This window comes from Drosophila yakuba, chromosome X (genome assembly GCF_016746365.2).
Source record: "Drosophila yakuba strain Tai18E2 chromosome X, Prin_Dyak_Tai18E2_2.1, whole genome shotgun sequence".
Taxonomy (NCBI): Eukaryota; Metazoa; Arthropoda; class Insecta; order Diptera; family Drosophilidae; genus Drosophila; species Drosophila yakuba.
In genome coordinates, this window is record NC_052526.2 from 20,875,282 (window position 1) to 20,890,583 (window position 15,302).

The 15,302-nt window shown below is 42.7% G+C and overlaps 2 protein-coding genes across 6 annotated transcripts in view; both read right to left on the reverse strand.

The window, feature by feature from the left end:
- Nucleotides 1-15,302, reverse strand: part of LOC6526154 (glycine-rich protein DOT1) — a 78,420-nt gene that overhangs the window by 36,820 nt on the left and 26,298 nt on the right. The gene's annotated exons all lie outside the window — the stretch shown is intronic.
- Nucleotides 10,224-13,191, reverse strand: LOC6526159. Its single transcript, XM_002101935.4, has one exon. The coding sequence runs from the start codon at nucleotides 11,625-11,627 to the stop codon at nucleotides 10,761-10,763; it is 867 nt and encodes a 288-aa protein (XP_002101971.1). The 5' UTR covers nucleotides 11,628-13,191; the 3' UTR covers nucleotides 10,224-10,760.

Sequence of the window (15,302 nt, forward strand, 5' to 3'; positions counted from 1 at the left end):
CACAGCTACCAAGCTGTCATGTCCCAGACACAGGGGCGTCGTGCGGCCGGGGCCACAAACTAAGACTGCATTTTTTGGGCGAGCTTGATCAATAACTTGGGATAACACATAATAAGACAAAAAAAAAGAAGAGAGGAAAACAGTATGGAATGCCTTTCTTTCTTGGACTTAGTTTCCCGCGGGGTTAAAGCCCCCCCTGGGCTAAGCCCCTGCTTAGCCAGACATGTTTACTTGTTACACGTAACCAGAGACAGGCAATTTTTGGATCACGAGGAACTTAGCCCAACCAAAACATTGACTTTTGTTTGATATTTTTCACAACCAAAACAGAAAACCTATAATTAGCTGAGGTTATCGGACGAAATAGTCGCAAATGGCTTGATTTTTTTGCGAAAACATTTTTGTATGCGCATATTAGAGCGAACAAATTATTAAAAGCAACAGTAGGAAGCCCTCTTAGCGATTCGGAAATTCGATTTCCGGACTCACTAAAAGCCATCAACGAAGTAAATAAGACATACATCTACATCTACATCGCTCGAACTCTAAAAGTAAAAGCCAGCTATTAGGACATCTTAGAGACGGAGGCACCCGCATACATTCGCTACATGAACGGCATGCGCGGCAGTAATCAAAAGAAAAGCCAGTTGCTAACACCATTTGCCATTGGCCCATTATGATAATCATTCTGAAAGGCTTTCCGCACGGGTTTCTGAGCAACAAAGGCGATTTAAATTACGCCCGCTAAGCGGTTTATGCAGTCGCCGGCAACAACAATACCCAAGGCCAGAACAAGGAACATCCGCAGTGAGTCAAAGTTAACAAGTCAACAAGAAAGTCGACCGGCGTTTCCCCACCAAACTGGATGGATGCCCTTCGGGCTGTTGGAAAAATGCTCGCAGGCAAAATCTTGGGGATATACTTTTCCTTTTATGCCGAGTGTACTAGTTTATATATTCAAATTCATTAATTTATATATAAAAAATAATTTAAGAAATAATTTAATGTTCCTAAATAATTCCATATTTCCCTTTCAAAACAACAAAAAAAAAAATAAAGGAAACCCAACTAAAAACATAAACGTAATACTTGTCAAAGATCTCTCCTTCTTTAGGGGCATTAACTAGGCAGAAATGAACTTTTTTGCTGCTTAAAACACTTTCCAACACTGCCAAAAGCATGACAGCATAAATAGCAAACAGAATCATTAAGTGAACAAGCGGAACACAAAATTCACTCTAGCTGCGAAAAACCATGGGCGCAGCGAGGGGTTTTTCGAGGGCTTGCTCCTGGGTATGGGTAAATGACAAGCTTCCATCTCTCGAGAGCAAAGGGGGGCGGTGGTCGGAGGGGGTTGGGGGCTGGGGGCTGGGGGCTGGCTGTGGCTGGCTGGCACTCATCAGCAGCCAAGCATCGCATTTTGAGATAAAACATAAAGAGCGCACCTAATGCGTGCCTGTGTTAGTGTGTGTGTGTGTGTGTGTTGAGGTCTGTGAGCGCACGAGTGTGTGGGTGCCCGTACGGATGTTAAGTGTATGCTTGTATACAGCGCCGGTCAAGAAAATAGCACTACTAACTGCGAAATGCTAGCTAACTAAAGCATTTCGTTCTTTAACACATTGATACATAAATAGTTAATAGATAAATAGTTCACAGAAGAGTTGGCATAGCCTGCAAGGATTCTGTTTTCTTTTACATTTAACACAAAACATACACGTAACATACATCAAAGTCCGTAAAATGTTTTCTTTTTACGTAAACACAATGCTTAATTATGTTAACTACTTGCACTATCAACGGACACCAAATTTGTTTGCTCGTAATACCTAATTTAATTCGATTTAATTACAAAAAAAAAGGGTTTTCAAGCGTGCCCTTTTGCGCGGTAGGCTGCTTAAAATGCACCCAATCTTTTTGTTAAATATTTGCTTTGTAAATTGATTAAAAATTGCACGTTGCCAATACCACTATTTTTCGAAACGCCGCTGTGTTTGAGTGCGTGTGATTTGTTTGTGCTGTTGACTTTGGATAATGTCGTTTGTTGGCTGCCATCGCCAACCGCCTTTGTTTGTATGCATGTTTGTTTGTCTCGGGCGTTGGTGTGCTTGTGTGTCTGTGCGTATGTGTGTATGTGTGTGCGTGTGTGTGTGTAGTTGTACATATATTTGTCTGTTTGTTTGACTGATTGTCTGTCATTTTGTCTGATTGTGCGCCTATTAGTACACAAATGAATGAATAAGTGCGCACACAGACCGCACCCCCAATGCCCCACCCCACCCCACCCCACCCCTCATTTCATTTTCATTTTCGTTGATTGAATGGCCCTAAGCCCCGCCCCCTATTGGCCCGCTGGATTATTTGTGCTTTAAGCCTTTAAGTCTTTGTTAGACAATTTACCGCCAAACTGGCAAACAAAAAGGATGAAAAAAACGTCGATGGAGCGTGTGTGCTTTAATTGTTGTAATGCGATTTCGTCACCTCATCCAGCCACTTTATCCCACGCCCCCGCACACCTCGACTTTTCCGCTATTCCCGCTTTTCCCGCTTTTTCCACTTTTCCCACTTTTCCCGCTTTCAATTCACTCGTCTCCTTTGTCGGCGGCTTTTGATTAGCTTTTTCATGTGTTTGTGCGGCGCATTCCGAGTTTCGAGCTCTTGGTCAATTTGATTTGCCTAATTGGCCAGCCCAATGCATTGGAAATTGACCGAGTGATTACTCAAAGCGTCGAAACCGAGTGCTGTTAAATGGAAACTTCTGTCGTTTTCCCTGGGATCACACAAGTAACTGCCAGCATCGTGGCTTTGAATGTATGAGATTGAAGGCATTTAATTGTACCTATGTGTGGGTGCATCCTTTCATTTAAAATGTACAGATATAACATGCATTGGATTATAGAGATATAATGATAATTGTTGTAATTTCTATGCAAGATATCTATGATATAATGATAATTGTTGTAATTTCTATGCAAGAAATCTATGATATAATAATAATTGTTGTAATTTCTATGCAAGAAATCTATGATATAATAATAATTGTTGTAATTTCTATGCAAGAAATCTAGAATATAATGATAATTGTTGTAATTTCTATGCAAGAAATCTATGATATAATGATAATTGTTGTAATTTCTATGCAAGAAATCTAGCTGGTATAGCGAATTCTGCAGCTCTGAAATCTTGTATTTTTACCTAGGTGCCAGCCTCATCAAATTATATATATCTATCTATAGATAATAAATAAAACAAGCAATATAGCATCATAGACACTTGTGCGGTGGAGTGCGGGTAGAAGTGACTGAATCTTAATACTCCCACAATTTGTTTCGCAATCAGATCTTATTCCTGAACAGTCGGCACTTACTTATTTTCCAGCAATTTCCCACTTGTGCTCATCAAACACCAAGTGGGTGGAAGGGGGCTTCGTTTTCCGGGGAGGGGGAGAGGGACTCCCCACCCATGCTATTAACACTTAGTTACAACATGTACGGCAATTGGGAATTTAGCTCGGCCACTTGAGCCACTTAAATGCTCGTGAAAACAAACAAATTGAGTGGACTTGGCTGGCGCTTGTCTGCAGCTGCGACTGTAGCGCTATACTATATATATGTACATACATAGATACATACGTGTAACTTGTATATACTCGTACAACTAAGTGTGGGTTTGGTATATGCACGGGTATGCGTAACACACAATATAGTTATTTGGCCCTAATGATGCGCATAAATTTGTCAGGGTCAGGAGAGTTGACGGCGCAGAGCTGGGCAGCATAATTTAGCATCCCGACATCCCGACATCCCAACAACCGAACCAGCATCATAAACACAGTGCGCGCAAATTGTTAATTGACACATTGCTACACTCAAGTGGTCCCCTAATGGTCCTTGCCGTGGGGCGGCAGTTCTGAGTGGCTTTCGGCAATTTCAGTGGGCCTTCAATTAGTTTTGGAGGTGGTGGAGTTTACGGAAATCGGAAAAAGTCACAGCGATGTTGGGAAACCGAAGTGATATGGTCTGCAAATGGTGCTTAATCAGTTGAGAGTTTGGAATTAGCAAACTTTGGCCATCAACGAGAAAGAATGTGCAGAATGTCCAGCAATGTGCCAGGAACAACACATAATATTTGTGCAATTTTCCAGGAAGCAATAAATGAGCAAAGGTATTTATTAAAGCTCAATGAATTATTTATGCACAATCTTTGTTAATGAGCTTTGCTATCTTGGGAAAGAATGGATGCGAAATATATATTAATGAATATATTATTTTGCAAGTTTTATCTCCATCCGCTTAGCATTACGACAATGCCTTGGTATCAATAAAGATAATCAGCTAATTATGATATTTTGGACCGCAACCACAATCATTTTAATTGAATTACGCCCGGCCAAACATTTCGATCCCCGCTTAATAGAATAGTAGACCGTAGCAATTCATTAGAACAATCTCCGAGTTTAAATTAAATCAAATAATTGTTCTCTGGCAATCGGCAGCGCCTTCCTTGGACCAGACAACTTGAATCGCTCTCAAAGAGGCTGCCATTCTTGTCCAACGTTGCTCATTTCGAATTCATTGAATTTTGCGATAATTTGATTAGGCCACGCCTCCGACAATGACTTGAAAATGCCTTGAAAGGGTGGGCATTTTGGATTCGGATTCGGATCTGGGTTTGGGCTTGGGCTTGGGTTTAAGTTTGGGGCTGTCATGTCTGAGATGCCTCACTGACATAAATTGCAATTGCAGCAGAGCAATGCGAAATTCGGAATTTACATTTAAATGCTCGACAGGACACTGCACCATTTATCACAAGTATGTACGCTATATCAAATAAATTAGTTAAATATTATGTTACCCAATTACAATGAGGATGAGATGATGAGACGATGAGATGGGCGGCACGAATTGCGGAGCAGACATTCTGTCAGCATAAATTGCCAAGTCGCCGCATTTGATATGACAACAATAAAGCCGAGGGCCAAAGAGTCTGGCTTGGCTTGGCTTTCAAATTACGACAAACTAAGGCCTGGGAAATTGTCAGCGACACTCGCTGGGTTTTCCCACACCCTCCCCCTCCCACTCCCCCTCTCCCGTTTTGCCAACCCACAGAAGGTCCGCCGCAGAAGTTGGCAGTTCAAAATGCTAATCACCACACGACATTCATTGTCTGTGAAACAATTGGACTCCCTAACTAACACGCCTCGCCATCATTATGAATCGCATTATGTGGCCGCTAATTCCGTGGGCTTCGGTGGGGGTGATGGGGGTGGAATGGGTGAATTGGGCGACAATGGGTTAAGCGGCCCGTCAATATCAGGCTGTGCAAATTGCAACCCATCAATCGGGAACAGATTTCAATTTTCCGCCGCTAAAATCCAATTACCCGTGGCGAAATTGGCCACCAGACCACCAAAAAACCAAAGCTTAAAGGTCAAATCTGGGGGAAATTCCTAGGCTTAAGAACAGTGAACTCAACTCAACATTTTGTTGGCTTTTGTTTGAACAGAAAATAAAAACCATAGGACTGCAATTTGTATATAAATAACATTTAAATATATATATAGGTTGTACAACAGCACCAAAAAATAAATCAACTGAGAACATGAACTTAAACATTCAAATAAAAAGCACAACATATGTATTTACACTACAACCACCGGGAATAAGTTAAAAGTTCAGCTAAATGGGATAACAGAGAATACCACGTCAATATAAATCTGCTGCCAATCGAATTATTCTGGGTAATTAAACATGAGGCGGTAACAAAAAGCAGAAATTGAGTCAATGATGCGAAAGTTGTTCAACCAATGACATTTTTTAAAAACACCAAAAGTGTGTTAAATATTTAACAATCTTTATTGAAGTCATGTGTAACAATGCTTTATACCCGTTACTCGTAGAGTATAAAGTATATATATTCTCCATACCATATTCCGTCTGTCCGTATGATATAAAATATAATATAATATATAATATTTTCGTGAATAGACATTTCAGGAATACTGACTTCAAATTTCTTTGGAAAGATTTTTACTTATTGAAACAATTATATGTTCGTTAGCCAGAACTTGTAATTTGCAGCTGCGAAACTCAATCCCTTTATATACATACATACATGTAGTTATGTAAATGCAACTCTTGAAATTGAATTGAAATTGAAAAGCGTTGGCAAAGTGTCGTAGAAAACCACAGTAAAGCACTTAAGTCGCTTAAAATTGTCAGGACTTTAACAACGAAATTGCAAAAGACTCTCTTACCGCACAAGAGCTCACTTTTCATCCATTAATCCAAAACAAACTGCTAAATTCCTAATCGCAAAATATAAAAATGAAGTGGGAACCGCAAGCCGAAATGCAATTATTTTTGCTGTCCGTCCAAAGCCCGGTATTTGCATATTGTCAACATAATTAAAGAGGCTTTTGACTTGTGGTTACACGCCCACTCGAACACACACGTGTACAGGCTGAATGTGTACGAGTATGTATGAATATGTATGAATATGTATGAACACGGAACACTCACTCGTTCATTCAGAAAACATTCAGCCGAGTGTCCTTGACTGACGCTACTGAATACGAACACCGAGTGCACAACACTGAGTCCTGCAAATGCAAAATTGTTTTTGGCAAAGTGCACAATGCACTTGACGACTGTCAAAACGGACATGAAACGGGGGCGTGGTGGGGGGCGGTGGAATGTCCATGTCCTTGTCATTTATGTAAAATGTTGCACAACATTTATTGCCCCCCACACAGAAATACACAAATAAAATCGTCCTTAACTGGAAGAAAATGAGGACAATTGCAGCAACTTTTCCGGCAATTTTATATATTGAAACAATGCCGTCGTCCTTGCTGCTCGGGTCAGCAATAAAAATTTGTCGTGCGGTAAATGAAATGGATAGCAATGGCGATTGCGATTGCGATAACTGGCTGCCCAATGGTCAGCAAGTCAGTAAGCGCGGATCTTTACATTGCCCAAAGTCCATAGCCCATAGCCCATCGAAAAGTCACGATAAAAAAAGCCGGAAAATCGGCAAAAACAATGGGCCACCAAATACAAGTTATAGCCGGGTCGAGGTCAGTCCGAACTGGTGTCCTCTTTCCGTACTTGTTTACCCTGTAATCGCAGTCCTTGCAAGTCGGCTTCATTCATTTCTTCATCATTTATGAATGGCTTAATTCTGAGCAATCCAATCGATGTGACAAACACATAAACTATTCTGGTATCAAATAGCAATGCACAACACAGTAAATTTAGTTTTGTTTTTCATTAAAATTTGAAGAATCAAATAAAATTGAAGCCATTATACCTTTAAATTTGAATCTATTGGTAAGTTCTTCTAAAAGATTGAAAATGGTTGGGGATTTGTACTCATTACCACATTGATTACTAGGTATCGCCTTGCTCGCTACTTTTTGTGGGGGCGGTTTTACAATGTTTTCGTCTAAGAGACGATTTCGGTTTCAGTTTGCAACTTGTTGGCATTGCTTTTCGATTTCTGCACTTGTCGGCAAAGAGGGTTTTGTTTTTTAATATTGCACTTTTGTTGCGAGCTCTCCGCTCATTGCGCATTGTTGTTTTATTTTTGGAAAAGTTTATCTGGCTCGGATTACTGGGTCAATTGGTTGGATGGCCTCCACTGGGGGAAATCAGCTTTCGGGATCGGGTACACGGGCTTGCCTAATTAACAAAGTCCTGCGAAAAGGAAAGTTAAGCACCACCATATACATATACATATACATATATCTTTCCCACTCGCTCGCTATTCCTGTCTCTGTCTCTGTTTCTGTTTTGTTCAACTGAACTTTGACCCGTGCATTGACATCGTTTTTGCGTAAACTACGGAACTGTGTCAGGTAATTGCGTTCAATAAGCAGGTCGAATTGGGAACTGGGACTGAGAAAGAGACGGTGAGATGTGGTAAGAAAGAGTCGGATATATCAGAGAGAGAGAGATAGAGAGAGAGAGAGAGACAGACACACATGGCCTGAATGCCGTCGAGTGTCACTTGCATCCTGCATAATTGGTTTATCAATTGCGGTTGGCCCATTGAAATAAGCAACTTGCATTTGTGCGTTTAACTCTAAGCACGTCTGCCAACCCCCCTTTGTAGCCACCCCTGCACCACCACTGCACCACCCCTACACCACCCCTGCACCACCACTGCACCACCCATTTTATGGCCCATAAGTCCAGTAAAATCCAAGATGACACCATGCACACTTCGCCCCTGGACTTTCCCACTTTGACCGCACAAATTTGGAGCAAGGCAATGATTAATTTATGCGAAATCCGAAGCGAAATCGTGCGAAAGCCAAATTTGCTAGACAAACACAATTTAAATGTGGAAAGAAATGACACTGGAACTATCTGAAATGCTCTACAAAAAAATCAGAATAAAGAACTGGAGGAACAAACAATTGAAAAAGTCCAGAGAGTATGTACATAAGTATGTACGTGGGTTAGCCAACTTTTACTAGACGCAAGTAAATGTTGTCATTTCACTCTGAAGTTAACAGAACCTATAGGTATGCATGGCTAATAAAACGTTCATAAACGGACATAATATTTTTAAATATGTACGTATATGTAAAGAAATCCCTATATTCTAAAAAAATTCATTTATTCAGCTTATCATTCAAATTCTACTCAGGCGTTCTATAACACAGCTTGTGAGCAGTACTTAACCCACGATAGGCAATATCGTCCGCCCGCATCTTTGTTTATTTAACCCTTGCTCAAGCCATCAGGAATTGCGTAACTCCGTCTCAAGGGGTCTTTATCTAATCGCGTTCTCATCCAGGCCAATTCCGCCTCACTTAGCCGCACAAAGAGTCTCCATTCCAATTGGCATCGGCGATGGCACCGATCTTTTTTACCAGCCCCTCATTTTAATGCTTCTCTGCTCTTCAAGCTGAATGCAATCAAGGATTTTTTCAACTGGCCAGAAGTGCGCTTTCAGCCATGTTCTTTGGTGCGGACACACCTTCTCCATCCAGCATCCAGCATACCTCATCTCCCCTCGACCCGCTCAAAAGCATCCCAATCCCCGCCTGAATCACGGTCTGGCCACGATTATAAAACCCGGGGCATAAATATTAGCAAAGGCGTTGCCGTTGACGTCGCTGCAGTCATTTAAATGTTGTCGGTCGTTGTGGTTGCAGATCCTCCAGAGCACTTCCTGCTGCTCCTCTCTTATACAACCCCTTCCCTCCTGTTCCTGGTGATTATGCTTGTCAACGAAGTTTCACATACACGGCGAGAAATTATGGGAAACATATTGTCTTGTACAAGATAAGAAAGTTATTCGCTTTTCATTAAGAGGAAGGATAATATAAAATATCATAATATTACTTTGAAAATCGCTACTAGTTGTAAAGAAATACAACTAGCATCAATTTCAAGTAAATTTGTGAACATTCTCCTGTCGAAATATTTGTATAGTCAAAACTATGAAGTACCGTTCTGCAAAATCATTTGAATGCAAAAGTGTTTTTTACCGTGTAACGCAATACTTAACCCTTTGTCCCCCCAAAAACTCAGCTCGGCGCACAATGAATTAAATGAATCTCAATTTCCGTTCGGTTTGCGGTTAAAAGCCGCAGTCGTCGTCTTGGTCTTCTGGGCAAAATGCAAATTCTCCGGCGGCGAAAATGAAAACAAGCCGAAAAACTCTCGTTGCAGCAACAACAATGGCAATGGGAATTCTGCTCCTGCTCTCCTGACCTTTCACCCTTTCATTCGCCCGGGTGTCCCGGGTGTCCTGGGTGTGCTGCATCAATTGCCTGGCTTCCATCTTCCACTCGCTTCTCAAGTTTCTTTCCGTAAATTGCTGCAAGATGCCCCCGAAAAAACCGATGCCGGGAGCAAGGATTTCTGGCCCCAAAACTTTTGTGCCGGCAAAACTTTTACAACTGCACCAGGACGATGATGAGATTGGGAGGCGCTGAGGGGGCCTAACAAGGAGCTGGAGGATTTGGGAGGAGCAGCCAGGCCAAATCGTTGGGTCGCCGTCTGCAAAAGTTTTGCGATTTGTTTGCGCGAAATAAACGCGACGCAGATAATTTGCGCAAAAGTTCGCTTACTGCCCGCCGACTTCGTGGAAGCCAGCTCGAAATCCCAGGAACCAAGATCTAAGACCCAATCCCCCATCTCCCATCTCCCGTCTCCCATCTGCCATCTGCCATCTCCCAAAACCCATTCCCATTTCATATTGTCCAACAATTTCATTTGGGAATATGTATTTCTGGTATGTACAAATAAACCAACCGAAATGAAAATGTTTCGCGTTCGTTTCAAAGTTGTGCAAAGAAGTTTTTTGTTCCGAAATGCCACAGCCGTTGATTACCGAATCCATTATCCATATCAGGATTTCCAAAGGAACCTTCGATGGAATATCAGGTTTATATCCTAACCCATAGACTTTATACTCGTTACTATTTGACTAGGTGAATAACTTGGCTGCATGATTTTTTGAGGAGTATTTACCATATATGGACCTTATAGATTGTCGAAAATGCGAAAATGTGCATATTTGAAAGTAATTATATTAAACAATTTAAGCCTTCTTGGCAGCAATGTGCACTCGTCCATTGTATATAATTTTTTTTTGAACATTTGGCAAAGTAAATGTAAATCCATTCAATTTACGGATAAATTAGACTTGAAAACTAAAGGCAGAATGAGCCGCAAGCCCATTTTGAAAAGTATATACATGTCCACTCGTCACTAATCATTAAACGCTCGCCACTCTTTGGTCGTCTATAAATGGATGTTTTTCCGAGAGTTCGGCTTTCGAGTCGAGGCGGCAGACATATTTTGGAACTCTTTGGTGGAGATAAAGTCGATGATGGGCAGTCGGCTGGTCAGCGGGACCACCACATCATTGGCAGACGCACCGATGCCGGCCACTTTGCCGACTAGGGATGACAGGCCAGAGGGAGGGGCTCGCACTGTTCCTTGGAGAATGCCGTCACCCAGTCTAGTTCCTTCTCCACCTGCCAATCTTCCCCTGAATCCTGCTTCACCTCGTTGTCCCACCTGTTGGTCCTTCTGGGTCCGCTGAGTGAGCGGCTGCATCCTTACGCCGAGATTGCAAAAGAAGTTCACACCGTCGGTGGCCCTGGTCTCGGCTTTCATCATCCATCGGGGTTCCATCCGTCTTTTCATCCGGGGTAACGCACTTCTTTCGCTTGCTGCCGCTGGGTGCTTCATATTCTTGGACACCTTGGACACCTTGGAGACCCTGGAATCCTTGCCCAGAAACAGCACCGAAGTACCGCCGGCCGTCCTCTGGGGTCTGGCGTCTATGAGCTTGGTCCTGCGGGACATGCCCAGGGATTGCAGGGCGTCCAGCGGCTGGCGATGCGACTTCTTGAAGGTCACTTGCTGCGACTTCTTCACCGGCCTGACCTTGGCCAAGCCCAAAACTGTGGGCTGCAGGGCGGCTCGCATCAGCGGAGAACGTCTCATGGGCTTCTTGAGCGGCTTCTTCAAGGACTTCTTAACGGACTTCTGCAGTACATTCGGCTTCGACTTGCCAGCACTTTTCCTTTTGCACTGTGGCTGTTTTGTGCCAAGCGGCATTGAAACCACTTTAATTGGCGATCTCTGCGTGGACTTGGGCATAATTTCAGTATTTTGGTTAAACAAATCTCAATCTCTTCTTCGATCCGTCGCTCTCAGTTCTTACTAAGAATTTTGGTGTGGTATCGGGCGGGGGTTATTTCAAAATCGAATGCCTCGACCTGACGTGTTAACAAGGACTGGGGAAGGGGGGCAAACGGAATTCGTAGTGCCTACTTGTCCTGTCCACCTCATCTGGGCCGCCCGAACTTGAGCACGTTCCGCCTCCTGTTTCCTGTCACCTCTTGACTTGGCCTCTGCATGTTTGTTTGTCTTGAGTCAACTGCTATTTGTTTTCCCCGACGCTTTTCTTTTATTTTTTTTCTTCCCTTTTTTTCGTTTTTTGCCTTTCCATAAAACCTTTGTCGTTCCCTCGGGCTACAGAAACTTGAAATCAACTTCCGTTTTCCGTTTTGTGGCCCTTGATTTACATATATACCACAGCAACATAACGTTACATTTTAAATCGAAAAAATGTATATATATATATTGTCTTAGTTACTACTCCCCCAATTATCAAACGAAGGGTTTTCCTATTCAGTAGCATATGTAGTTCTGTGATTTAAAATCGTTTGGAATGTGCTCCTATTGATTTTCCCCCATCAACTCATTAATAAAGTAACTCGTTTAGCTTTGCCCCCCATTTTCCTCTATTTCCTTGGCTTTCAGTTCAAGCTTTCTTCTTTTGCCCATTTTGGTGTCAAGTGTTGCGTATCATTTAATGTGACACACTTAGCCGGAAAATGCGGGAAAACAGGGGAGGGACTTTTCCAGACTGACAGCTGAGCACATGTTGGCTGAATGCTAATTTGCTGTGCTAAGCGGATGACAAAAAACCGGAATGGGACATCAAGCCGAAGGGTTGATGCACTAACCGAGAAGTAATTTAATTGTTAATATTCGTTAGTGTTATCTTTGGATAAATAACTATCTATAACGTTTTTCTGTGAGTCATAAATATGAGTAAACATAAATATTTGATGGACTAAGAAAGGGTTTTCCACAGCACTGGGCAATATTCAGTTGGCGGACATTACTCAGCCTCAGGAACAGGAACCCATATACAACACACATACGCACTTGAGCAGCTGGCAAGACAGGAAATCAACAGGACACCAGCACACCAGCACACCAGCACACAGACACGGACAGCTGTTGTAGGGACTTCCGTTCTCGGTCAGCTTTGATATATGATCAGGAATCAAGTCATGGGCCCGCCACTATATAACTTACATACATAACATACTTGTACATCCATATGTACATTTGTGGACTTCGTCTGGGGACGAGTAAATTACAAACTGAAGCAATCAGCTTACGCCCGTCTCGGTTGTATGTTTATTTCCTCTTTCTCGTCTCGTTGTCTTGATGGGAGTACATGATTATCATCACGTTTCTTTCGCGTGCAGCAAAATAGAGTATACGCAATATCACGTATACGCCGCATTGGCCAACGAGTGTCCGCCAAATCTGCCTGCATCTCCATTGCATCTCCATGCACTCCTTCCATCCCCGTCTTAAGATTCAATTTTGAAAATGATTCTAGCTTAACACCTCAATAAGTTCGCCGGATGTCAGTTGCAGCCGCCGCAACTGGGAACATGCAACATGCAATCTGCAATCTGCAACCTGCAACACCAGCAGCAAAATGTTGTTTTCCGCTTAAGCACATCGCTGGAAAAATAAAAAAGGTGGAAACAAATAACCCCGGCAAGAGACAGCCCCTTCCACTCCCCTCCAATCCCAATCCCAATCCCACTCCATTCCATCCCAAACCAATCCCAGAAGTGCGTCCGTCCAAACGTTTGTTTATTTTATTTTGCCGCACAATTTTGCCCCTTCTTCCTTGCCACCTTCTTCAACCCTTTCTCCGCTTTCTCTGCTTTCTCCGCGTACTCCGCTTTCTCCCCTCCGTCTTCTGTTTCGCCTTCTGCCGCTTGTTTCTTAAACAACAGCAACAACAATGGGCACAATGAAACCTCAGTCGTGGAACAGGCCAAAAAAGGAGTAAGTCCCCTGGCCACTCGACCTGCAGAATGACCTGGACACCGTTGGTTTTACAGCCATAAGCCACCACGAATATATAAACTGTAAGCAGTTAACTTAGAAGGTACTTCGTACCACACTTTCATATTTAGTTTCGTGATTTAAAGCATTTCGTTACAAGTCCAAATGTGTTATATTATTTATTTTGGCAGAGGCTTTTTATATCACTTAAATGAAAAAGTTCAATTCATCACCAGCTGTGCAATAGCCTATATGCCCCCGATACCCATTACTTCTGTTGTTCATAGTGAAAAATGAAACAAAACAAGTGAAACACAAAAAGGAGCAGAGGACCGACACAGCGTCGGCAGAAAAGGATGAAAAGAAAAAAAAAACACACAAATGTGCACATGCTTCGTTGCCTGGAGTGCGCTATTTTGCACCTACGGGATTTTGTGCCTCACACACACACATACAAAGACACAAAGGCAGAGGCACAGAGGGAAACACACTGGAACACTCGAACAGTGAAACACTGAAGCTCACACACACACACACACACATGCAAAGCGTGGAAAATCCATTCGAAATCAGTCAACGCGCCAAGGCTTTCATTCAGTTAGAAAGCAGACAGTAGACAGTAGACAGCAGACAAGCAAGGGCAGGAAGGGTATTTTCGGTGCTCTTCGGAATGGGGTGTTGGGTTGGGCTGGGAGTTTTGGGGGTTGAGAGTTTGGGGGTTGGGGGTGCTTTTCAGGGGCCTCTCCTCTTTTTGCAGCATGGGACACGAGCTCCAGCTGGAAGCGGAAGTGCGGCTTGATTTACTCAACTCGTTTGCTCGCTCGTTTGTTTCCAACTGCTGCAAACATATTTTTCTGTTCCACCCTGGCTAAAATATTTATTAGCCCTTAAACAAACGGAATAGATGTGCGGCCCCTCGCCAAACTACACCTCCGATGCCCTCCCTGCCCTCCCTGCCCTGCCGATCAGCCATATATGGGGGCCAACTTAAAGACTTTCCAGCCAAATGGCCCGGAAAACAAACTACCATCTTCCACCCACAAAGAAAAAAAACCAAAAAAAATAAAGGAAACTGGTTCCCTGTTTATTAAAGCATTTCTTACGCATCATTTGTTGCTTTGCCAACAAAAAAGGCAGCGTGGAATGCAGATGAAATGGCCCATAAGAAAACCGAGTGGAAGGCCGGAAAATGCTGATGAAACACACAACTTGAAGTTTGATTAAGTGAAATCTCGTACGAGTTGTGCGGATAACTCGAGAGCAAGAGCAGGGCGATCACGTCCTCGTACGAAATGCATCAATCAAAATCGAAAATGGCAAAACAAAAGCACATCCTTAATTGGGTCGAGGGACAGGAAGAGGAATTAAGTAAATCGCCACATTAATTGTGCGAACTCAACACCAGAAAAGCAAGGAAAACGCAATACCAAGACCAAGACCAAGACCAAGAACAAAACCAACTCCAAGTCCAATTCCAAGTCCAAATCCACACAATGCCGGGTCAATGGACTGGACTGAAATGAACCAAAAGCTGGCTTGCCAAAATGAGGAAGAGTTCTTTTGGTTGGAATAAAGCAAACGAAAGCGAAAAAAGTGAATAGGCGAGCTTAAAATACACAGAAGAGGGAAAATATTAGGGTACCATAGGATACCAATGAGTTACTCCATCTA

Excerpts from the sequence above, each read along its gene's own strand:
- LOC6526159 (XM_002101935.4), bottom strand. The coding sequence starts at position 11,627 with ATGCCCAAGTCCACGCAGAGATCGCCAATTAAAGTGGTTTCAATGCCG.